General features: G+C 45.1%; 1 protein-coding gene across 3 annotated transcripts in view; it reads left to right on the forward strand.

The window, feature by feature from the left end:
* arap2 (ArfGAP with RhoGAP domain, ankyrin repeat and PH domain 2) overlaps positions 1 to 26,597 on the forward strand; it is a 133,660-nt gene that overhangs the window by 10,339 nt on the left and 96,724 nt on the right. For 2 of the 3 annotated variants that reach the window (XR_009709365.1, XM_061251960.1), the window contains exons 3-8: positions 554 to 633; positions 3,576 to 3,652; positions 6,187 to 6,251; positions 7,537 to 7,866; positions 8,553 to 8,622; positions 18,478 to 18,598. Coding sequence is in view for 2 of the 3 variants with exons in the window: in XM_061251960.1 (XP_061107944.1) it covers positions 554 to 633; positions 3,576 to 3,652; positions 6,187 to 6,251; positions 7,537 to 7,866; positions 8,553 to 8,622; positions 18,478 to 18,598 (743 nt within the window). In the remaining variant the exon portion in view is untranslated. Of the gene's footprint in view, positions 1 to 553; positions 634 to 3,575; positions 3,653 to 4,708; positions 4,747 to 6,186; positions 6,252 to 7,536; positions 7,867 to 8,552; positions 8,623 to 18,477; positions 18,599 to 26,597 lie in introns of those variants that run through there. The other variant, XM_061251961.1, reaches the window with a different exon arrangement.

Raw genomic sequence — 26,597 nt, forward strand, 5'->3', positions numbered from 1 at the left:
GCAAATCTCCGGCTAAAGCCAAACAAAAGCAAAATCAATGATAACTGTTGTATTCAGTCCAGTTGAGAATTGGGTTTGTCTCAGTCACACCTACTGATTACACTGAGGTGTAATACAAAGGGAAACTAAAATGGCTGAAAGGCTGAGGAGTTGGTCAGCTGAAAAGCTGGCAGCTGGATAGCAGAGAGCTGTAAGGCTTCCACTACGTTTGGTTTGTTTTGTCTTTGTTGTTTTAGTTTGTTGTTTTAGCTTATTGTTTTTGTCTGGAAACCATGATTGGGAAGGGCTAAGAGGTTCGTTTATTTGTTTGTATTTGCGTGGGTGTGCTTTCTCTCTCCATGTGACGATACTGTGTGAAAACTCTGACAACCTCTGAATCTCCCTCCCAGGGGTGTTAAATACCGTGTGACAATAGCCAAACACACACACACGCACCACACACACACTTGGATGTGGTGAAGGTGGGGTTGTGCCCCTTCGTTAAGCAGCAGTGACAGAACGGTATAGGCCTTCCACGTGTACTACCCTACACAACAACAATCTTCTTCCACAGGAGCCCGCAACAGCACAACGACACACAACAGCCGAGTGCCACCACCCAGGGCCCCACCGGTTTAAACACTAGGCAAAAAGGTACGGTCTTCCTTCCAAAACTTTGTCTTTTTTTAATGAATATTTCATTCCAAAATCAAGTCCTAGGATTGTTTTCCCTCAGAAAAGGAGGCTGTGTTTTTGGCTGTGACTCGGGAGGAGATTGCGGTCTCCCCGGAATACCTCCTCGGCTTGTTACGCATGCAGCGTGCGCCTGGCAAACTCCAAACTCCGAAAGTTGTTTAACTTTGTTTGTAAGGCGCTTTATAGATGAAAGAGACGTTGTCTGCCCACCCCCACCCCCTCACCCCCTTGCGGTCTCAATCTCGCTGTAAAAAGTCTGTACGAACGCCTGAAGAAGAACACGCTCCCTTCAGAAATAATTTGGAGGAGGATGTGTTTGTGTGGCGCTGTCAGTCCGCGGCCGTGGCCGGCCTGGGAGTGGGAATTGAATAAATTCGGTCCTCAGACGGGCGACTGCGTGCACGGAGATGTTTCTCTCCCGCTCTCTCTCTCTCTCTCTCCTCCTTTCTCCCGCTGTCTGTGACGTGCCTGATGTTCTTGACAGCATGGCGTGATTGATGTCCCTGATCCAGGGACGGTCCCCTGGCGCCTGCCTGTTGGTGTTTCTCGCAGTATGTTAAACACTCACTCAGCGCTGAAAGACCTGTCGGCCCCGGCCGTCTTCCTCCTGCTCCGCCGCTCTGTCCGCCCGCCTGCGTGTCGTTCCGTTTACCCTATTACTGACACTTAGACTGAACGAGAGCATGGAGAAAGAGAGAGAGAGAGAGGGGGAGAGAGGGAGAGAGAGGGGGAGAGAGAGAGACAGAGAGAGAGGGAAAGAGAGAGAGAGAGACAGAGAGAAAGGAAAGAGAGAGACAGGGAGAGAGAGGGAGAGAGAGGTGGAGAGAGAGAGGGAAAAAGAGAGAGAGACAGGGAGAGAGAGAGGGAGAGAGAGAGAGGGGGGTGGGAGAGAGAGAGAGCGAGAGAGAGAGACATAGGGAGAGAGACTTTTCATATCCCTTAATAAACATGTCACAAAAAACTACACACCAGACCTACAATATACCTAAATACCGAGTATTTTTGAACTAAAGAGAGAGAGAGAGAGAGAGAGAGAGAAAGAGAGAGACATAGGGAGAGAGACTTTTGATATCCCTTAATAAATGTCACAAACAAAACTACTCACCACACCTACAATATACCTAAATACCTAGTATTTTTGAACTAAAGAGAGAAACAGAGAGAGAGAGAGAGCAAGAGAGTGAGACATAGGGAGAGAGACTTTTGATATCCCTTAATAAACATCTCACAAAGAAAACTACACACCACACCTACAATATACCTAAATACCTAGTATTTTTTAACTAAAGAGGGAGAGACAGCTAGCTGCTGTGTCCTCCCTATGCTGTTAGCAGAGATGTTGGGTGTCCGGTAGCACAAACCACAATAACCACAAGAAATGGAGGGAGTGAGAGAAATACGGAAGCAGAATGTGACAGAGAGAAAGAGAGGGAGAGAGACAGATAAATTGAGGGAGCGAGAGGGAGAGAAAGAGAGGGAGCGTGAGAGAGAAAAAGAGTGTGAGGGAAGTAGAGGTAGTGAAAGAAAACGTGAAATGGAGCAAGAGATTGAGAGAATTTGAGGAAGCAGAAAGTGACAGAGAGGGAGCAAGAGACAGAGATAGAGATATAGTGAGAGAGAGAGAGAGAGAGAGAGGGGGCAAGAGACAGTGAGAGAGAGAGAGCGAGAGAGAGGGAGGGAGGAAGGAAGTGGGACAGGGGTTTAGTGGCTGCGTCCAGAGTGTGCTGTTAGCAGAGATCTGGCAGTGGTGCCACAAGGTCGCTGATAGAATGGGCCAGAGCGAATGAGAAACATGCTGGTGTGAATCCTGCGTTCAGTGGGATGCTGTGATGTGTGTGTGAGTGTGTGTGTGTGTGTGTGTGTGTGTGTGTGTGTGGTATATCACCATAGAAGTCAAACGGTAGAGCAGCACGTCCAGCAGTCTGTCTTTCGGCCTGGTCATCTGCCGACGTAGAGAAGTCGCATCTGTTTAGACCGCAAGATGGCCCCACTCCTATTCCTGCCCTTTACAGCTTTTGTACTGGCTCAAGGTATTAAGGCATTTTTTATGGTTTATATGGCCTATATTATGAAGGCATATACTCTGTATACATTCATGACTTGTTTTTTGGTTTTTGCTTTGTACTGTTGATTGTCACTCATGCTTTAATGATGCTTGCTGATACCCAGGTGATGAACTATCGAGATACAAATCAAAACAATGTGCTGTTGTGAGTGGCTCTGGATAGCAGCATCTGATAAATGTTATTAGAAGTCCAACGCTGGCTTAAAAGTCCCATTCAGCCCTGCAAGACTCCAAAAGCTGGGAAGCCCCCATGATTAAACCAGCTTCTGTCAGGGTTTTCAAAGATGGCGAGTTCAGTTAAGAGCCAGGTATGGCTTGGAATGCCCGATCTCTTCTGCTCTAGATCCACGGCGGAACAGGACCGGGCGGTCTTCACCTCGTTCCCCGCGAGATGAGAACTCATTTCTCAACATGACAGCGAACGACTACGCGGGGTCAACGCGGGTCTCCAAACTAATGGTGTCTGGAACGTCTGGTGGCCTTCCTTTTGTGATTAAGTCCCAGTGGACACTCTCCAAGAATGTCCTTGGTGAAAGCTATCGTCTGTCAGTCTACCGTTACAAGGACTTTGTCTCCCGGTGGACAATAAAAAAAAGTTGTCTCGTAAGAGTGTGGAACATCACTCGGTGTAGGCCTGAGGCTCTGTTCTGGTGTGTGTGTGTGTGTGTGTGTGTCTGTGTCAGTATGTGTGTGTGTATGAGACTCTGGGGTAAGAGCACTGGCAGATACAGAAAGCACATGCTGGTATTGTAATAATTGCGAGTTTGCCAGGAAAACATTTTATTTAATGAAGGAGGAAGAGTTTTTAGAATGATAATATCTTTTTTACTTGCAGCTCCACTGGTAAGAACTCTTTCTCCCATCTGTCCTTATGGGGAAACATTTCTGTATAACAACCCAGAAAGCATATTGGTAAGTGTGAATATCTGCTTAACAAAAACAAATGTGTATGGCTTCATTTGCCTCAGTTGTTCAATTTTAACAGGATGTTTATTCTTCATAATTTGTCAGTCTTGAATTGGTTTCATTTTCAGATTTGTGTTCCTTCGAATATTTGACATATGCTATTGGAATGTAGTATAAAGGTTGAAACAAGATAATACACGTCATTGCAAAATTGAGTCATGAAACTAGTCACAGTCTGCTCACACTAGACGCTTCTCTCTCTGTACTCTCGATTTCACTGAAATCACACCAAAGACCAACAAGGAAGTCCCTTCAAGGGGTAAAGGGTCACTTTTACTCCGAGACAAAGAAAACATTTCAAACTTTTTCTGAAAGTTGTGGTGCTTTTACAACAGCGAAAGCATATATGGAACTTTACCTGTGCTTGTAGGTGTGACTAACATGGTTTGGGTCACTTTGATTTCGATGAATTCATTTCAGTCGACAATCTGACAAAATAACATAATGTCCTGTAAAGATTGTTCTGTGAATCAGTTCAATTTCCTGAGCTGAGTGTATCGAAATGGAATTACCCCCTAACTGCGGTGGACATTTGATTTACCGTTATACTGCCTACACATCCCATCATGCTGTTTCTGTCCCAGGAAGAGACAGACTTGCCAGACTTACCAACTGATTTAACATAGTTCCCTTTATCATGTGTGACCTAATCATTTTGGAACTCATTGTTACAATGCAAAAACAACGCAAGGACGAACACTTCCTGTCTTTCTGGTGTCTTCCTCATTTTATTTTACGCTGTTATTGGCTAATCTGGGAATTTGCTGAAAGGAGTTCTTCCTGCTTTAAATGTACGCCGTGTTGTACATTCTGCATCACAGTGCCAACGTTGTCACAGAACGGCTGCCAGAAGCGCTGAATACATCCGCCTGTGCTCAAGAATACCAATGCAAGGGCTGCAGCATGTCCTGTTACAATGTCTTTGCAGTCTGAAGATAATCTGAATATTCTGATTGGCAACAATTTCTCTGGCCATTTGGAGATTACAAGCAGCACCGTAGGGTTGATGTCAAGGGTAATGGTTGTTACGGTATGCCCACGTAAGTCTGCAAACATGAACACGCATGCATACTCACACACACACACACGTATAGTACATGCATACTCACACACACACACACACACACACACACACACATACACGCAGACATACAGACACGCATACATACACACGCACACATGCATATACACACACACCCACACACATTTTTACCACGGCTTGAATGAATACTCGGGTCTAGTGCTTGTCTAATTGCACAGGCGTATTCAGTTGTGAATCAATACGGTGCCCTAGAGTGGTGTTGGGAGGGACAGCTATTGCTTCACAATGTTCTGTAATGAGGCGTTATGCACCTTACAGGTCCTAACACGAAGTGCTTTCAGAGCAAATTCTCCTCAGCACGAGCCCATAAGAACTATAAGAACCCACAGAAGCGCAGTTTTCTCTCTATCCGTGTTACAGCCAGAGACATCACAGGCCTGCTCTGCCCCCGTTGTCCTTTCCGTCCTCCTTTTCTCTGAACCGTGGGAGGTTTCCGGACGGTAAACGGGAGCGTCTGCTTTCTTCCGAAAGTCCATTACAACTCTAATGCACTTTGTCACACCTCAGTGAATTTCCAGAAGATGCGACTGAGTCGAATGTTTTTTTTTTTCTTTTGGCAAAGGTAGACAGGACCTTCAGTGATAAGTACACGGAGCTGACCATCTGCTCAGCCTGAAGTAATGCTTGTGGCTCAACCCTCCACTGTAATGCCAGGGATAGAGCAGGCATAGCCCCAGCCTACACTGCATGTATCCACAAGAACCCACCTGACTTCTGACTGTGTGCTGCATAGTACTCCAGCTAATACTGAGCTCCGTGTCTAGTGATTGTTTTGTTTTTTTCTCCCCTAAAGCCATGTCGACATAAATCAAGGCCTGTTTGCAGAATTCTCTTAGCGGTTCAAATTAGCGTAGCGCGAGACTGAAATTCAATGCTCCTCGGGCAGGTAGCACAGCTCTTTGTCCGGTCTTGTTTGCTGATTTATGAGGGCCATATTAATACACGTTAAATTAGCATCACCAAGATGTCTAATGAAATATTATATTGCAGACGTAGATGTAATCATTGCTCAATGATTGCAGCTAATGCACCCTACAGCCACTTAATAAAAAGTTGTAGCTTGCCAAATTGGTACTGTGTAGTCTGGGAAATATGTTTTGTTATTTATTAAATATCATGCAGACATTGTATATTGTGTTTTTAGCGTTTTTATCTGATTGATTGATGTATGGCAAACACAAATGACTGACTGTTTTTTAACTGAAGACAGCTGAGGACAAGGTCCTGCATATCTTCCTTTCGTCAAAAAAAAACACTGATATTATGTATACAGCCCTAGAGATAGACAAAATGGAGGTTTGCTTCAATAAATAGCTGATTCCACAATGCTGAACACGTGGTGATCCAATGACTCGCTCTCTCCCTCTGACTGTTTCAGGATTCTGGAACAAAAGAGATGTTTAAGAATAAAATCTCAGAGAAGATAAAGCACAAGAAACCACGGTAAAGTGAAACTTTTGTTGTTTTTTGGCATTTAGACCTGCGAGTGCATGGAAGGGCACCTTGTCAAGTGCTTTAATGGCTGACGAGTCTGGAATGTATTAAAATGGAAGGAAACCCAGCCACTCATCTGTACCAGGATATTTGATGTTGTAAGAATTTTGATGATATTATAATAATTACTCATGAACAAAGTAATTAAGAATGGCCTGTTCAGTCCATCCAGGCCATATTATCCTGAGCAAGCATCAGACTGCTATGCTGCCAGCTGTTTTGAAAATCGCCCTGCAGTGGTCCACTGATGGCAACTGTCTCACCTAAACCTTCTGTAGAGGATTGCTGTAGTGCCGACAGCAGGAAGCTAGTGGGAACTGTATTGCTTTCTGGCATGGGTCATGGCGGGTCATTTTGCCAATGTTCCAGAGCAGTGGTCCTCACTCCTGGTCCCGGAGAGCTGCAGGGCTCAGCACTTAATTGATCAATTAAAACAGTTAATTTCACAGTTAACTGACCTCACCTGCTTTCTTGGGTCTGAATTAGTTGCTCATATTAAAGCAAAAACAAAAAACAGCACACCCTGCAGCTCTCCAGGACCAGGAGTGAGGACCACTGTTGTCTGCATGTAGTCTATAACAGTGAGCCTCTGGTGAGCCTGGTCATGAACAGCCACAGAGTCTGCTCGTTTGTGTTTTCACCTTAATATCAGCAACCAAAAGCCACGTGGCCTGAGATCACTGTGTAATCAAAACTTTAACTCTTGCCCTTGCTGTGCAACTCAGGTGTTGCGCAACAACAAAAGCTAGCATATACACTCAGTGAGCACTTTATTAGGTATTTATTAGATTTATTTTTAAATGATACATTATATAGTTATAAATATTTGCTTTTACAAGCTGGTGTACTGATCGTCCTAGTAAAGTGCTAACTGAGTGTATGTGCTTCGCAAAGTGCTATAACACCACCAAGAACCTCATAAGAGTTAAACCACAAACATCAGCATAAAATACATTCAGAGCAAGACCTCGCATGTCACTACAGCAGTCTTAGCCCCATTCATGTTGTGACATTATGTCAAATCCTCTTTCTCGTCATGACGTGATGTCATAGCCTCTTTGAGTCGTGACATTCTGTCAGAGCCTATTCAGTTCCAGCTCACCACTATTGTTAAATGTTACCTTGAGTGACAGTGGGGGGGTGGCGGGTAGGGGGGGGGGCAAGGCTTTAATCTCACACCACTAGAACAGAATGCAGGGACATTGACAGTGACCCTAACCCCCTCCCCAAACAGGAAGAAGCACAAGTCAAAGGGTCCGGGGAACAGGGCCGCGCTGGAGAAAGAGGCCTCGGATCCAGAGGCGGAGGATCTCCCCGAGGACGTGTACGCCACCGTGGAGGAGTGCAACAGCTCTCTGAAGGGAATGATGGAGGAGCGGAAGAATGCAGCCACTCCGCCGGTCCCGTGGCCCAGACCCCAGTCCTTCGGCGATCCCTACTCCCTGGCGCAGGGCATGGAGCCGGGCCTGGCCGACGAGCTCTCCATCTCTCCTTACGCCTGCTTCTACGACTCCTCCAAGGCTGTTCTGAAGGAGGGCTGGCTGGATAAGCTGTCCCCTCAGGGGTAAGAGCGGGTTGACACGCTGGATGCTGAAGCCCCGGCTCCCCTAGCACGTAAAAATTAACTGCCGGCCACTTGTTTGGGTGTTTGGTGAGAGGAAAACAGTGTAGGTCTTCATCACATCCTCTAGCTGATTTACAATACATTGTCTTAGTATAGTGAGGAGTTAATCTTTGTGTGCGTGTGTGTGTGCGTGCCCGTCTGTTTGCTCTGTGGTGCTAGCTAACTTTCCTTTGCGTCTCTTCCTGTGTTCTTCTCGGTGAAGCGCGCGCACACACACACACACACACACACACACACACACACACACACACACACACACACACACAGACGCACATCCAGGCATGCACACACTTCTTTTAAGTTAAAGAATATTTGACCTTCTTTAATGTGAAGCAGGGGACGGCCTTTCATTATTTACTCCTTTCTTTTGTCTTGTGCTCTTTAATAGCTTTGTTTTGTGTTTATGAAAACCTGACAATAAGGGACGATAAGGAAATCACAAATGTTAATCTCCTGCTTTATGTGAATCAGGTCACTATAAATCAATACCTTTGTGTGGGGTGTCATTACTGCTTGCTTTAAGAAGTTTGGTTGAAGGCCATTGTTACTGTAATTATAGACCTCTTGCTGTAATGCAAGAATCACATAATGCAGGCTGCAATCACAACTAAATCTCTCCTTTACAGAAACTGCGTTTATCAGAGGAGATGGGTCAAATTTGATGGCGAAAATATATCTTATTACAATAACGACAAGGTAAGTAGTGGACAATTGACACAAACATACACACACAAGCGCACGCTCACTCACACACACACACAAGTGCACACACACGCACATGCACACACACACACATGCTCACACAGGCTTGCTCTGTCTCATACTGTACATGTGCACACACACTCTGTCTCTCTCACGCACAAACAAACGCACACACACATTCTCCCTCGCTCTGTTTCTCACACATATTCACACACACTCATGCTCATACACAGTCTTGCTCTGTCTCATACACATGCAAACACACTCTGTTTCTCTCTCTCACACACAAACCACAGGCACTTTTTCTCATACACATCTACTCATGCATGCTCTCTCTCTCTGTCGCTCTCTATCTCACGCACACGCACACACTCCTTCTCTCGCTGTTTCTCACACATACACGCTCACACACAGTCTTGCTCTATCTCATACACGTGCAAACATACTCTGTCTCTCTCACACACAAACACACACAGGCACTTTTTCTCTCATACACACCTACGTATGCATGCTCTTTCTCTTTCTCACACACTCACACACTTTCTCACTCTCTCTCTCTCCCTCTCTCTTTCTCTCACACACACTCTCTCTCTCCCTCTCTCTCTTTCTCTCACACACACACTCTCTCTCTCCCTCTCTCTCTTTCTCACACACACACACAGTAAAAGACCAATTTAAGTCATGTTTCTGGGTCATGCGGAAAGCTGAAGAAAAGACCGCTTTATCCCGTCCCTGCTGAATGATATAAGCTGGCGATGAGGAGGGAGGGCGTTGTGACATTGTTCTGTGGCGGAGTGGGTGACGCTGCCCGGGCCGGCTTGGCTGTTCCCCAGCTCGAGCGAAACCCTGCCGCAGTAAGCCTGCCTTTTCCTGCCTCTCTCAGCACATCTGCCTCCCTCACTTCATACCCCTCTAAACTGACTGCGCTCCTCTCCCAGCGTGAAGGTTAAAATTATGCTTAGCCGTAGCTCCTCGTGCAAGAAGAACTAGAGCCGCCTGGTGCGCCGGTCTGCCCAGGCTCCCAACCCCCGTTCCTCTCGTCCGCCACATGTATTAACAAGCTTTCTTATGAGGGGAATTTTAATTTTTTATGTATTTTTTTCTACCGTATTGTTCCCTGGTTTTAGCATTGGCTGTTGTGTGTATGAAGTCTTTTTGGGACTCCAGTGGCCAAAACGCAGGCCCTAGTAGTGGCTGTTTTACCAACTGGAACAGGGAACTGCAGGAGAGTTCGCCCTGATTGTGGGAGGGTCATGCTTCTCATTAGAACTAGGACTGATTGGTCGAGTGGCGTGTCTCTCAGGAGAGTTGCCCATGTGTTGCGGAAAGGTGTGTCTCTCAGGAGCACAAATGTCAGTCGGTGGTGTGTCTCTCTGGTAGCAGCTAGGAGTGTGAGGATATTGGTTTTGGGTATGTGCGTTTGTGTGGAGTGTGTGTGGGAGGTGGTAAGTGGCAACCAGTGGAATCCTGGCTGACTCAAACCAGTTTAACCCTTGGTGTGAGGAGGCCAGAAGGGTCCGGGAGCTTCCCCTGGGCATAGCCGGCTAATGGCTCCAACCTGCAACCGTAGGCCCCGAGTGTGGCAACTGTTCAGCGACTGATGCCGTTGAAGAGTGAAGAGAGAATTTACTTTAATACAGCTCCCCGGTGTCAATTTCATCGCAGTGGCTGCTGGACGCATGCTGTGTCACTACTGCGGGAGACCTGTCATTTTCTGTTTGCTCGTTTCTCATGCTAGTTTAGAAGCCGCGGATGCGAGCTCACCAGAGAAATGCCATCTTTCGGCGTGGGGTAAAGATCTGAGGCTCATTTGCGATTCGGAGTGGGGATAAGAGAGACCTGATGGCTCACAGATTATCCACATTTTCTGTGACACTCGGGGCATGGCGGGGCCCCTCTTTTCATTACGCACGGTACTTTAGAGCAATACGGAGGCTGCAGTGTCCCATTTCAATGCCATAAATGTGAGCCGGCCTGTGATTGATACCGGAGCTTCTCTGCTCTGCCATTGCTGGGATTTTTAAGAGAACTACTTCTTGTAGACCATCAAACCCACCTCCCAGAAATGTCACCTCAGGCCACTACAAATCCTGCAGGTACGTGCCCGATCTCACGAGGCAAATTTGTTTCGCACCTATATGACAGGTTAAGTGAATTAAAGTAGTTGGGGTGGGGGTGGTTGGAGTGGCCTGTGAACTTGACCGGTACATTATTTCTGATTGCTTCTTAGGTTGACGCAGGCAATGTGAATCAAACCCAACACATCATTTTTATTTTGTGTTGTTGTCTGGAGCGAGTTGACCTTACAGTCGTGTTCAAAGAATCAGGCACCCCTGGTCAAAAAGCCCTTTACAGTTAATAGCTGTACAAAAGCAAAAAAGTGAACAAAAGCAAACCTGACCTCTAAATGGTACAACGTTAAACATGACGCATTTCCTCAAATTTTAAAGCAAGGTACTCAAAGATTTTAAAAAAGGAAAAAGGCCCTGTGTCAAAGTTTCCAGTACACTTCACACGTTCAGTAGCTAGCTAAGATTCTTTCAATTCTCGCTTTTTTTTTCTGCATTCTTTTTGACAGAACACCTCGACCTCAGAAAATTCTTCGGCCTCTGCATGTACGGCATGTTTCAGATCTCTCCACATATTTTCAATAATATTCAAGTCTGGGGACTGTGATGGCCATTCCAAAACTTTCATCTGTCTTTCCTGGAGGTACTTCATGGTTGATTTCTTGGTATGCTTTGGATCATTGTCTTGCTGGAATACCCAACCGCTCTTCTTCTGTGCATTTCTCACCAGGTCTCAGACCATTATCATTTATAAACAGTAAAAATAAAAAGATTCATTGTAGCAGACATTTAAACCAGGGGTGCCCAAATCTTAGCACCCCACCGTAGGACCCCTTCCTTAGCTTGCGTTTCTCTACTGTGGAACATCGCAATCAATGACGTGAACTCTATCTTCCTTTGACGCCCCCTCGTTAATCACTAGCTGATTATAGTTCCCCCTCCCTTCTTTTTAAATTATTTTTTTATTTATCGGGACACACTCTCCCAGCGTGAAATCTTGATTAACGGTGAACGGGAAATCTGTGTTTGTCGTTCGAAAGAAAGGAGCTGCCTGGGGTGCCAAAAGAGAGAGAGAGAGAGAGAGAGAGAGAGAGAGAGAGAGAGAGAGAGAGAGAGAGAGAGAGAGAGAGAGAGAGAGAGAGAGAGAGAGAGAGAGAGAGAGAGAGAGAGAGAGAGAGAGAGAGAGAGAGAGAGAGAGAGATGGGTTGTTCCACTACACATTGGCAATAAGTTTTTTGAAATATGTCATTCCAATATTGCATTTGAATTTAATTGAATTCAGAGAATTGAAGAGAAACAGTGACAGAGAGGGAGAGAGAAGGAGAGAGAAAAAGAGAGAAACAGTGTGAGTGTGAGAGAGATAGAGAAAATAAACATGTGTGCTCACACAGATACACACACTCACACAACAGGAGAAAAAGATGTGCTTTGATTATTTTAGATTATGATAAAGAGCATTTTCCCTAGCTATGACATGCAAAGATTTCTCAGAGTGTTTGTATAGCATTGTTTTTTGGAAGTGTTGCAGGGTTCGACTAAGAAGGCTCAGATGAGCAAATATGTATCAGCTCCCTCTGAAGCTTGATAGGACACTGTCGCAAAGCAGTTGTTTTATGAATCAATCATACTGCTACCATTGAAACCAAATGATTGTATATGCATCATTAGATGCAGGCTTTTTATATAGATTAAACTTGAGCGATACAAATTTATACATGTAGCCTAGTTTACAGTTTTGTTTTGCCTGGTGTCAAATCCAGCTATGGCCAGCTTGAAATGACCAGTTACCAGCTGTTTCAAAACATAGCTTCAGCTGGTCGAACCAGTATGGAGCTGGTCTGAACTGGTCACCCAGCTACCAGCCGTTTCAAAACCTAGCATGAGCTGTTTTTTTCAGCAGGGCTGTACTGGAGTTTCCCTATGTAGTGTTTTCATTATATCTGCATTGGCATTTTGAAGGCCTGTGGGCGCTTAATGATTAAGGCTACGTATTTGTTAATATTGGTATTATAAAGGCTGTGTTAATGCTTGCTACGCCACTGTGACTGCGACTGTGACAGGAAGCAGCTGATATCCTTATTGCGGTCCCCAGTTGGCCTCCGCTCGCTTTAAACGCTGCGTATTCTGGAACGTTCTGAGAGTACAAAGGCGCTACGGCGACATTCGATTCCAGCGGCGCTCGTCACTCATCAATAATGGAGGAATTCAGACTACTCTGAAGCTTGTCATTACGCCGGCTGCCTTGCCCCTCAGAAGGAGAATGCAAACACAGAGGGTGCATGTCAGGGAAGCTAATCAGAGGCGGCACTTGTTGGCACAGTGCAGTTCTCTCGTTAGAGGAACGAGACTCGGAGACGTTGCGTTCTTTACGTGCTACAGTGCGATGCCTCTGAGCATATTTGATCAGGTGCTATTGATTGTTGCACAACATCTTCAGTGTAGGGTAGCGCGCTATCATCCGCTATCCCCCGATGGAAGACCGACCTTAACCCTGCGGTGATGTTTGATGCGCTATGCTACTAGATCCACATAGGGGTCTAGATTAGCGTTTATTGGATTAATTTCCATGATTGTTAAGAATTCTTATAGAAGAACATCAAAAATCACCAACGGCAAACAACAAACAACCAGCAGAAATAAACAACAACAGCAAACAACAAACAACCAACATAAACAACAACAACCAACAACAGCAAACAACAAACAACCAACGACAGCAAATAACAACAACAACCAACGACAGCAAACAACAAACAACCAGCAGAAACAAACAACAACAAACACAACCATCATCATAACATCAATAACAACGTTCAAACAAATAGCGCTACTCAGTAACTCTCCTAAAGGCTCACTCAATGGCCTGCTTCCTCTCAGATTTAAAGTGGTCATTACAACCATGAGATGGGCCTACAAATCACTGGCTTGCCTACAAATCACTGGGGGAAATAAATCTTAGGAGATTAAAGATTTTTTAAAATGGGGATTTAAACATTTTGAACATAAGTATATGTAAGTACAGTACAATAAGTCTTTCGTACCTTTTGTACTATATCATTTTCACCTCAGCTACTTTTTTGTGATAAATATGCCCTCTTCATCGTCTTTTATAAAGGTTTTTTTAAAATCTATTTTGCTTATCTATTTCACCTCCAGTGTAATTTACAGTTACGTGTAATGTCTGCCAGAGTTTCACTTCTGTCGTAAAGGCCTTTCTGATGAGTCTGAAGAAAAGTCCTCGGCCAAATCCTCATCGCCACGGTGCCTTTGTGACATCGAAACCGCTGACATCATCTGTGGGCGTGACAGATGCTTGCTCAGGGTGTGCTCAAGTCACCTTCAGGCCTGAGGTGGGGCCTTTGTGCATTGGTTCTGATTTCATCAATGTCTCTTCCCCCTACTTCAGACTTCAGACTCCACCTACGCAGAGTCTTGGAGGGTTTGCGAAGGCCAGCGGGGGCAGCGGGGCCTGGTGGGGGGGTTAATAGAAGGCAAAGCTTAGCTTTTCCATGCTAGCACATTTGAGGCTTTGAGTATCCTTTGAGCCTTTGAGACACCCAAAGCTTTTTTCACGCCATTCTGAAACTTTTCCGTCTTTGGAAGACCTTGCTTACTTTCTGACGGCAACCACTTCTGCCAGCCTTTGCAAAAACGGAGAATATGATTGTGTGTCTGTATGTTATTGAAAAATATTCAGCCTTTTTTTATGGAGTTCTGCTTATTTTTAAGGGAGAGGCTGCAGACAGTCCGCATTTCTTCTGGATGCTGATTTGCTTCTTTGAGGAATGGCAAATATTCAATCATAGGTTAATATGTAAAATGTCTTAATATAGAGGTCATCGACTACCCTTATATTCTCGACTAATTTCACAAAAAAAAGATTTTACTTGCAATTCCACTTACAGCCAGAGGGTGTCCCCATTCCTCCACCGAGCAGTGCTGTGTGGCAGGTCTGTGGTGGCTAGTGCACAAAAGAACTGCTTTTTTTCTCTTCTTCCTTGGTATAATCTCTATTACTGAAGGCTTTTAGCTTCACTGTGAAAATTGCCTCCTGAAATATATAAATATATTTATACACGCGGTGGTGTAAACACACATGCACACACACATGGTGTCAGGTCTTATATTATCATATCCTAAAATGCTTTAGCAACTCCACAAGTACACTCAAGTTTGAATCCAAGTAATAGAGATGAAAGAGAGGTGGCGAGAGAGAGAGAGATAGACACAGACATATGGATGCCCACAGTTATGTCTGCACATCAATTCTTCCAGATGTAGAAGGGAGAATCAGAGAGAGAGAGAGAGAGAGAGAAAGAGAGAGAGAAAAGAGAAAGAGCTAGCCTCGCTTAGGCTCAGACGTGTCCATAATCTCAGCACAAAGATATGGAGGGCTGCAAACCCTCGCAATTAGCCTCTTAGCTTATCTCTCGAGCGGCTCGCCCGGCCCACGGACGTTCAGGCAACGCGGACGGCCGTGCGGAAAAGCCCGGAAGCTATCGCATCTTAACGATTGCGTCGCACATCTCCAGACCATATTGTATTTACAGCCGCGCGGCCGATTAAGGAGGCCTTTGTTCCCCCCCGAAATATAAACGAAAAACAATTAATTAAACATAACCCAGATAACGCGCCATTATCGGCACTTAGCGTCAGATAGAGCCATCCGCACCTCCTCACTCAACCCCCCGCCACCCCTCGCTTCCCACCCGCAGCCCCCCCGAATTGAGAGCGGCGTATTAAAATGCACAAAAGTTCACAGCCCTATGAGTGCGACGCTGCAGCACTAAATTGGTGAGATTGCAAATTCCCTGGGTACACAGCACATGCTCTGCCTCAGTAATTAGGGTTAGCTGTTCCCGCGATTGTTAACATCCAGCCTTAATTTGGGAGGACGGCGCTTCCTTTGACCCCCTCGGTCTCCTCCCTCCGCGGCCCCCTCCGTCTCCCCGGTTTGCTCTCCTCCTTCTCCCGTCTGTCTTTTTACCCCCCCCGTCTTTTATCTCTCCGACTCTCCTGTTTTTCTCTTTCCATCTCCTCTCTTTTCCTCCCTGCCTTCTCTTCCCATCCATCCCGTCACCCATTTTATCTGCCCTTTATTTCTCTCCACAGTCTCTCTCTCTCTTTCTCTTGCCGTCTCTCTCTCTCTCCCTCTCTCTCTCTCTGGGCCGGCTAGAACGACCAAGCATCCATCTCTCTCTCTCCTCTCCCACACTCTCTCTTACCCTCCATCTCCCTCTCTCTCTTACCCTCCATCTCCCTCTCTCTCATACCCTCCATCTCTCTCTCTCCTCTCTTTCTCTCTCCTCTCCCTCTCTCTCTCTTACCCTCCATCTCCCTCTCTCTTTTTTCTCTTTCTCTCTCTCCATCTCTCTCTCCCTCCATCTCCATCTCTCTCTCCTTTCCCTCTTTCACTCTCTCCTCTCTCTCTCTCTCTCTCTCTCTCTCTCGCTCTCTCATTCACTTGCACCCAGAAAGCCCGCATCCCAGTAAGTTTCGGTCCAAAGGTTGTGAGAACGCAGTGTCCACGCTCAGTCAAGGTCATCAGCTTAATTAAGAGCCGAACGTGGCGAATCTCCCTGTCCTCCTCTGAATACGTCCTCCCAGAGAGCCAGGGATGTCTCCGTCTCTTTCAGGGGAAATCAGATTCAGGTCAATCTCACGGGTAAAGCTGTAATATATGTAATACGCATACTTTACGCTGAAACCAGTATTATTCCGATAAGTAATGGACTTACCATATATAACCTTTTATTTTACACCAGAGATAATTGCAGCAGATTGGTTTATTCCATTCTGGAGGACTTTTTTTCCCACTGCGACTATACTGGTGAAAAGACAGAAATAAATAAGAAAAGTTTTACTTTACTTCAAGGTTTTTTATATATATATATATATATATATATATATATATATATATATATATATATATATATATATATATCGTTTCTATGAATCATAAGCACTTATTCAAGTCTTGCAGTGCTGCAGAGTTTTTCACGGCGGTTATGGACCATGACAGGTAATCAGTTTATCGCAGGTGCAAAACCAGACAAGGGTGCTGATACTGTACCCTGACTACCTTGAGATTAAGGTACTTCGCAGAGACCGCTTCAGCACATTTCCAGCTGTGCACGTCCAATCCGACTGCGTTAGCCATGCTACCTGGCCTGTATGAAGCCAGTGGCTAAGCTAATGTGTAAAGCGAATGTGCAGTCCCTTATAGGAACAGAATGTACTGAACGCATATCGATGAGGGCGGCCTGTATAGTGGTTAAGGTACATGACTGGGACCCGCAAGGTCGGTGGTTCGATCACCGGTGTAGCCACAGTAAGATCCGCACAGCCGTTGGGCCCTTGAGCAAGGCCCTTAACCCTGCATTGCTCCAGGGAAGGATTATCTCGTACCTAGTCTAATCAACTGTATGTCGTTCTGGATAAGAGCATCTGCCAAATGTCAATAATGTAATGCCATGAGAAAGAAAAGTATGAAGATACTGCCACACTTCTCAACAAATGGGCAAATATGTACATTATTTATGCTTTTCAGAAACCGTTTGTCATACCCCTGCCATCAAGAACCGTATATTAGATTGTGGTGGACATATTCCAAGATTACAATATAATTACAAGACAGTACACTGCTGTGAAATATAGTTCTACATATTTACACTCAGTGATCACTTTATTAGGTAGACCTGCACACCAGCTTGTGAATGCAAATATCATGTGGCAGCAACTGAATGGATAAAAGCATGCAGCTGTGGTCAAGAGGTTCAGCTGTTTTTCAGACCAAATGTCAGAATAGGGAAGAAATGTGATCTAAGTGACTTTGACCATGGAATGATGTTGGTGCCAGTCAGGGTGATTTGAGTATCGATTTTCACGCAGAACAGTGTCTACAGAGAATTGCAGCGAATTCAGAGAAGTTTGCAGAGAATTCTGTGAAAAACCAGTGAGCATCCAGTGAGCAGCATTTATCCACGCAGAAATGTGTTGATAATGAGAGACATTACCGGAGAATGGCCAGACTGGTCGAAGCTGACAGGAAGGTGACAGTAGCACAAATAACCGCACATTACAACAGTGGTATTCGGAAGAGCATTTCTGACCATGCAACGTGTCAAACCTGAAAGTGGATAGGCTGCAGCAGCAGAAGACTTAATAAGTCTAAAAATAAGTCTCATGAATACCTAATAAAATGCTCACTGAGCATGTAATATATTGCAGTATGTTACATTTTTGTAAGGGATGGCCATTCATATGGCTGGAAATGTGTTATTGTTTTTCTCTGGTGCAGCTGGTCTTGTTTGTGGTGTTATGATAGAAACGCGGATCTATGTGGCAGTGCTATCCAGTATCTGTGCATCTTATTTGGGGTGTAGAGATTTTTCGAAGGGAACATTCAGACGAAGTCCCTAGTGCCCTGGCTCGTCTACTGGGCCTGGAGTTAGAATATGCATTTCCCAGCTACCTGTTTACAAGGGAGGCCCTGCGTGATGTATGTTTACATTCACACTGATGGGACGCACACTGTGCATGCGTGTGTGCGTATGTGTGTGGCAAATGTATGTGTGTGTGCATATAGCATATGTGAGCGTGGGTGTGTGTGCATAGCGTACGTGCTGTGTGTGTTTGTGTGTGGCGTAGCATACATGTGTATGTATGCGTGCGCGCGTAGTATACTTGTGTGTGTGTGTGTGTGTGTGAGATTGCGCGGGCGTCTGCGTGCTTGTTGTTTTCTGCTGTTTTACAGCATGCCGGTTTCTCTGTGTTGCAGGAAATGTACTCCAAAGGACTGGTTCCCATCTCGGCGGTGACCAGGGTTCGAGGCCTGGGGGATAACAAGTTTGAAGTTGTGACGTCCCTGAGGACCTTTGTTTTTCGGGTTGAGAACGAAGGTAACGGAATCTTCTTCCCACCTTCGTCGCTTCTTCCTCTCTCCCCTGTGAATGCCGAATGTGGGCCGTCCGGATCGAGCAAGCAAGCAACCGTCTCTTTCTCTCTCTCTCTCTCTCTCTCTCCCGCTCTCTCTACCTCTCTCTCTCACTCTCATTCTCCCTCTCTCTTTCTATATCTCTCTCCTTCTCTCTCTCTCTGGGTTCATTCCAATCACTTATTTGTCTCCTATTTCTTTTTTTCATGTATCCGCCCATCGGGAGAGGCTAGTAGAGGCTAGTAAAAGAAGAAATTAAATGACGGGGAAACCGAGAAAACAGGAATTAGGCAAATGGAAAGTCCTTGCTCCTTTAAATGTCAGTTTGAAGCCATGTCAGATACAGACATGGTAGATGGGGAGAGGTGGATCCACAGGTCGATCATTTATACATCAGGCTTTCCTAACTTCTACTTCTAGCTCCCAGAAGGAACATCAGAATGTCCTTAAAGATGGTGAACCTCGGTCGGTTTCCTGGTCAGGAGCAAGGAAAAGAAGAAAGGAGGAAAAATAAGCAATTGGAATTAGTAAAATAAGCAATTGGAATTAGCCCTCTCTCGCTCTCTGCTTTCACTGTGTAAAAGCCACTCTCGCTCTCTGCTTTCAGTACTTAGTAAGTCCTAAGAAAGAAGTGACTTTTGATCTTCCTCAGTTCAAAAGTCAGGCCGACTTCTATAACGATCACTACGAGCTCCTTGTCGTTTTGTTTGGCGGGAGCTGGGACAGTCACAGAGCGTACTTGTACCCATCCCTTAAAAAGGAGCATGCTAGCCACTGTGACCAGGATGATTCCCAAAAATGCAGTTTCTTAAATGGTTTGAAATGGTGGCTCTTTGTGTCCCATTAGGCTCTGTGTAACAGCCTTGTTTGGGTTATTTGCCAGGTCACTATGCCATTGACCATAAAGTATGCCATTCTTTTACTTTCAGTGCATCAACTTGACTTTGGTCTTTTTCTGAAATAAACCCACTTTCTTAGAGCCTAACTTCCCCATACGTTTTACATCAGAGCGTGCTGTTCCTTTGCTTTACTGAAGTTGGCAGTGACACGGGGCATGGGAAACCAGAGAAGCTCTTCATTTTGTTTTAATAGCTGAGAACACGGGCTAATTTGGAACTCCTTTGTGCTTTTTAACTTCCTTACTGTACGCTCATGAAACAGGCCTCGATTAATTACTCTACATTTCTCTTTTCCGGTGGTATGGATATCATCCGCACTAAATTTGCGAAAATTGGATGTTTATCCATTTTAGCTGTGCAATTTCCCTGCGCTAACAGGCTAAGATTGAGTGCGTGCATTCTGGGAAATACAACTGGTTTAATTGAGCACTGAGTAGCAGTAAAGCCAAACTGTATGGGCCTCCTGCATCAGGGATGGTCATGCCTACTGTACGGAACAGCATATTGCATTTTCAGTGTTCGGTAATGTTACTCTCCAACAAATGACAATGTATCAGAGTATCCCTCTCAAGTACGAGTAACGTGCTCCTTCGCAGAAGTCTATTAAAGAATGTTGCCAACACCACTGGCCTTTTGGACCTCAAGTAATAGGTTTCCTCAAGGTTTTTTTCACATTCTTATTTGTTCCCAATCTAACACTGTCATTATAATGTTACAGAAGATCTAACTGTTTTGTGTGATTAAAACGCTGTGAAGTGTAGGCCTTGCACGCCCACTTAAGCCTCAGTAACAGATAGCAGCAGAAACAAACAAAAAATGGTTCTGTCAAAGAATCTACTGTGGGATACCATGCAATGTGTAATATACAATACTTTGTAAAAGAGGAAAAAAAAGCATTCAATCTTGAATAGAGAGGAAAAAGGAAACTCGTTTGAGACTGGAATTGAACGTGTTGAGGCTTTGGTCTTTGAAATTGACACAAACAATAATTATTCAGGTTTTTGTCACATTCAGAGGACAGTACCCAAATGAAAGCGTAGCCTTGCCATTTCATGTTTACTGTGATAAGTGTTAGCTCTGGTTTTCAATCTAATGGCTGTTATGCCTGTTATTGTAAGGTTTTAGATCTTCAGATATTTATTTTTTCTTGGGTATTCTACTGTTTATTAACAGAATGGTGGAAATTGCTGTTTTATGTATAAGCATGACCTTCAGCTAGATTTAGCGATGTGTATTTATCTTATTAGCTTTAAGTTACCCTGATTCTGTGTGCATTTAACCACAAGAGTTGATCCCACCTGCACAAGTTTAACAATTTAAATACATGTAAACTAGAATCTGATTATACTTTTTTGATGGTGTAAACATTTTTTTAACAGGGAGCCAGATTCACCTCTCCAGAGAACTTACAGGGATCTTTTAGTCTTTATGGTTACTGTATTACATACCGTATATTTTGTTTTGTTTCACAGATTTATGGTTGCGAGACCATCTAAAAAAACTCACATAAAAAAAGAAGACAGGGGCAGGCATCCTTGTGAACATAACACTTTAGGCTATTTGTTTGCTGTGGTTTATGGAATGAGCAAAACCAAATATTTTTAGGAATTTAGAAATCCCACCTGGACGTACACAGTATTTTCAGTCCCAAAAGTAGAAATGTCTGGGGAAAAGAGGATGTCTGGTCAGCCTGTTTTATGGAGACATATTACGGAGCTGTTTTACAGAAAACAAGCAGGTGCTTTACAGAGACCAGACAGATGCTTCAGAGAGACCATGCAGATGCTTTAGAGAGACCATGCAGATGCTTTAGAGAGACCATGCAGGTGCCTTACAGAGACCATATAGGTGCTTTGGAGAGACCATGCAGGTGCCTTACAGAGACCATACAGGTGCTATAGAGAGACCATGCAGGTGCCTTACAGAGACCATACAGGTGCTTTAGAGAGACCTTGCAGGTGTCTTACAGAGACCATACAGGTGCTTTAGAGAGACCATGCAGGTGCCTTACAGAGACCATACAGGTGCTTTAGAGAGACCTTGCAGGTGTCTTACAGAGACCATACAGGTGCTTTAGAGAGACCTTGCAGGTGTCTTACAGAGACCATACAGGTGCTTTAGAGAGACCTTGCAGGTGCCTTACAGATACCATACAGGTGCTTTAGAGAGACCATGCAGGTGTTTTACAGAGACCATACAGGTGCTTTAGAGAGACCTTGCAGGTGTCTTACAGAGACCATACAGGTGCTTTAGAGAGACCTTGCAGGTGTCTTACAGAGACCATACAGGTGCTTTAGAGAGACCATGCAGGTGCCTTACAGATACCATACAGGTGCTTTAGAGAGACCATGCAGGTGTTTTACAGAGACCATACAGGTGCTTTAGAGAGACCTTGCAGGTGTCTTACAGAGACCATACAGGTGCTTTAGAGAGACCTTGCAGGTGCCTTACAGATACCATACAGGTGCTTTAGAGAGACCATGCAGGTGTTTTACAGAGACCATACAGGTGCTTTAGAGAGACCTTGCAGGTGCCTTACAGAGACCATACAGGTGCTTTAGAGAGACCTTGCATGTGTCTTACAGAGACCATACAGGTGCTTTAGAGAGACCATGCAGGTGCCTTACAGAGACCATACAGGTGCTTTAGAGAGACCTTGCAGGTGTCTTACAGAGACCATACAGGTGCTTTAGAGAGACCATGCAGGTGCCTTACAGAGACCATACAGGTGCTTTAGAGAGACCATGCAGGTGCCTTACAGAGACCATACAGGTGCTTTAGAGAGACCTTGCAGGTGTCTTACAGAGACCATACAGGTGCTTTAGAGAGACCATGCAGGTGCCTTACAGAGACCATACAGGTGCTTTAGAGAGACCTTGCAGGTGTCTTACAGAGACCATACAGGTGCTTTAGAGAGGCCATGCAGGTGCCTTACAGAGACCATACAGGTGCTTTAGAGAGACCTTGCATGTGTCTTACAGAGACCATACAGGTGCTTTAGAGAGACCATGCAGGTGCCTTACAGAGACCATACAGGTGCTTTAGAGAGACCTTGCAGGTGTCTTACAGAGACCATACAGGTGCTTTAGAGAGACCTTGCAGGTGTCTTACAGAGACCATACAGGTGCTTTAGAGAGACCATGCAGGTGCCTTACAGAGACCATACAGGTGCTTTAGAGAGACCCTGCAGGTGTCTTACAGAGACCATACAGGTGCTTTAGAGAGACCTTGCAGGTGCCTTACAGAGACCATACAGGTGCTTTAGAGAGACCATGCAGGTGCCTTACAGAGACCATACAGGTGCTTTAGAGAGACCATGCAGGTGCCTTACAGAGACCATACAGGTGCTTTAGAGAGACCTTGCAGGTGTCTTACAGAGACCATACAGGTGCTTTAGAGAGACCATGCAGGTGCCTTACAGAGACCATACAGGTGCTTTAGAGAGACCTTGCATGTGTCTTACAGAGACCATACAGGTGCTTTAGAGAGACCATGCAGGTGCCTTACAGAGACCATACAGGTGCTTTAGAGAGACCTTGCATGTGTCTTACAGAGACCATACAGGTGCTTTAGAGAGACCATGCAGGTGCCTTACAGAGACCATACAGGTGCTATAGAGAGACCTTGCAGGTGTCTTACAGAGACCATACAGGTGCTTTAGAGAGACCTTGCAGGTGTCTTACAGAGACCATACAGGTGCTTTAGAGAGACCATGCAGGTGCCTTACAGAGACCATACAGGTGCTTTAGAGAGACCCTGCAGGTGTCTTACAGAGACCATACAGGTGCTTTAGAGAGACCTTGCAGGTGCCTTACAGAGACCATACAGGTGCTTTAGAGAGACCATGCAGGTGCCTTACAGAGACCATACAGGTGCTTTAGAGAGACCTTGCAGGTGTCTTACAGAGACCATACAGGTGCTTTAGAGAGACCATGCATGTGTCTTACAGAGACCATACAGGTGCTTTAGAGAGACCTTGCAGGTGTCTTACAGAGACCATGTCGGTGCTTTACAGCACACTCAAGAGAACATCATACTCAGATGAACAGCACACTTAAAAGAACAGCACACTTGGAACAGCAGTACACAGGGAGCAAGCATGAAAATCTCCTCAAAAGCCTGTGCCCAGCTATCTTTGGGGGGGAGGGATGGCGTCATTTGGTATTCTTTCCCTCTTTCCTTTTTTATGGCTGTGCCTTGTCCCTATGAAGGGGTGAGACCGGCCTCTCTGCCGGCCTGTGTGTTTCAACCAGACCTGCGCCCATGTTATGCACTCTTTCCATTTCAAATACTTTCTATTTAGCTTTTTTTTTACTTTGCTTTGCTTCTGTCTATTCTTCCATGTTCATGTATTTTTCATGTTTCGTAAAATGTGTGATCTCTGAGCTATTTTTTCACCGTCTTTTTTATTTTTTCACCGTAATTATGTTCATAAGCACATGTGAACGGGCTGTCATGGCAACGGCTGCACACGCTTGTTCCTGTGTGTGCGTGCACACACATGCACACACGCACACACACACACACAGAAAATACAGCCATAATATAAAGTGGCTACATGGTAGAGTTTGTTTGGATTAGTTTGTGGAATAGAGAAAGGGTATACCATTAAGTAACAGGTAAAAAAGAGTGCAATAGGCACTGTCTGCTTGCTTCTCCTCTATGAAAAGTGCATCATCTCTCTTTTTTCAATGACTGACATCATAGAAATGGGAAATCTATTTGTCTGATCGGTACAGTGGGGTGTCTAAAAAATCGATTCACTTCAGAATATCTCACCAGACAAAGAAGTCCAACGGCTTATGAGTAAAAGTATCGGCTTACTGCTGACTTATGTACAACTTTGTTTGATTAAAAATCACTGCTCGTTTCAAGCTGACGTTTTTGAAGCAGCAGGATGAGTGTTTACCTCTAGTTCGGTCGACTATGGATCGTAAGCAATTTTTCGGAATAAAGATTGTCCAGTCATGTAGAATGCACCTCGGTCAATATCCATGCTGCGACGGGAGAAAAGGTATGAGATGACGTAAAAACAAACTAGAAAGAAAAGTGAAGGAAAGAAAAGAGAAAATTGGCTGTTTCCACTGTGTCTGCAGAGGCCAGCGGTTGAGAAAGTTCCGTTCATCCATCCCAGGCCCGGAGTGGGAATTCATTCGGTGTACACATTTCAGGACAGCCGCGGAAACCTCACTGTCTAATCTGCTCGTCCCCACCCAGGCCTCCCTCCCCGCTAGCGGGCGAACTCCGGCGCGACTGCGGGGTCAAAACATTTCCGGAAAGCGATGGGTCCGTTGCGCCCGGCGACCGAAGTTATTTTTAACAAAGCTGAACCTCTTTCCGAAGGCTAGTCGTCCGCTTTGAGAGTAAATATGGGACCGCCTGAATTAATCATCAGGCAAACAGAAAAGTCGCAGTCAGGTAATGGAACTAAGAAGCGCAAAAAAAGGGAAGGAGAGAACGGTAAAGATTGGCGATGTAAAGAGGCATTCATTATTGAAGCCTTGATTTATTATTGATTTGCGGCTCTTTATAAATGCATGAGGCTGGGCAGGGGAACTCTTGGGGCGCACGCGTACATTCAGGTTGGGCTCGGAGGTGGAGTGGGGGGTGTCGGGGGTGCTGGCGGGGACAGAAGGTGGGTGCGGGTGGACGAGGGTAGAGCCAGAAATGCACCTCTTTCTGGATAGGGCTGTCTGGACATGGCTCTTTCTGGATAGGGCTGGTCTGGTAGGGCTCTTTCTGGATAGAGCTGTCTGGATAGGGCTCTTTCTGGATAGGGCTGTATGGATAGGGCTCTTTCTGAATAGAGCTGTCTGTACAGGGCTCTTTCTGGATAGGGCTGTCTGGATAGGGCTCTGTTAGGGCACAGTTTTAGTTTAGTTTAGTTTATTTAACATGTAAAATACATCATACACACTACATAATGTGTCTTCAAAATATCAAGGATGGCACAGAAAGTCACAGACTAATTTCCATTGTGTTCTTCAACTCCAACAGACATGAGACTACATCACATATATTATACAATTAATATATTCAGTGAATTATACACAATATACACATAAGAACAAACCATCTAGAGCTGGGAGCTGGTCTGAACCGGCCAATAAGCTAAACCATGTAAAGCTGAGAGCTGGTCTGAACTGGCCGACCAGCTACCAGCTGTTTCAAAACCTAGCTTGAGCTGTTTTTTTCAGCAGCGCTGTCCGTATGAGTGTCAGTGGGAAAGTGTTTGTGTTTGTGTTTGTATGTGGGTTTCTTGCTTGCGGAAGCTGTTCTTCTTCATGTTAAAGCTGTATAGCAATGCTAGCAGCAGGTGCTGGAGGACTGCAGCGGTTCCAGCTGTTAATGTGCTTTGGCTCACAGTGACTCTCTGAAGGGCTGTGCAGCTGTTCTGCTCCCTCTCCCAGCGTGCCTGTGTTCCGCAACATCAGTACCGCGGGCACGCACAAGCACACACACACGCATACGCATGCAAAAGCACATCAGCACACACATATACACACACACAAGCACGTACGCATGCAAGCACACACACATACACTTGCGCGTGCAAAAACACATGTGAACACACACGTGCACACACACAAAAGCGCGTACGCATGCACACACACACATACATTCGCGCATGCAAAAACAAATGTGAACACACACATATACACACACACAAGCACATACGCATGCACAAACACACATACACTCGCGCACACAAAAACAAATGTGAACATACACATATACGCACACAAGCATATACACATGCAAAAGCACACATGCACATGCACATACACATACACACACAAACACGTACGCACATATAGACCTCTACACACGCATGCAAATGCACACGTGCACACACACATATACACACACACAAGCACATATGCATGCACACACACACATATACACTTGCACATGCAAAAACACGTGAACACACACATATACACACACAAGCACATATGCATGCACACACACACACACACATACACTCGCACATGCAAAAACACATGTGAACACACACATATACGCACACAAGCATATACACATGCAAAAGCACACATGCACATG

This window comes from Conger conger, chromosome 8 (assembly GCF_963514075.1).
Source record: "Conger conger chromosome 8, fConCon1.1, whole genome shotgun sequence".
In the NCBI taxonomy this organism is placed as follows: Eukaryota; Metazoa; Chordata; class Actinopteri; order Anguilliformes; family Congridae; genus Conger; species Conger conger.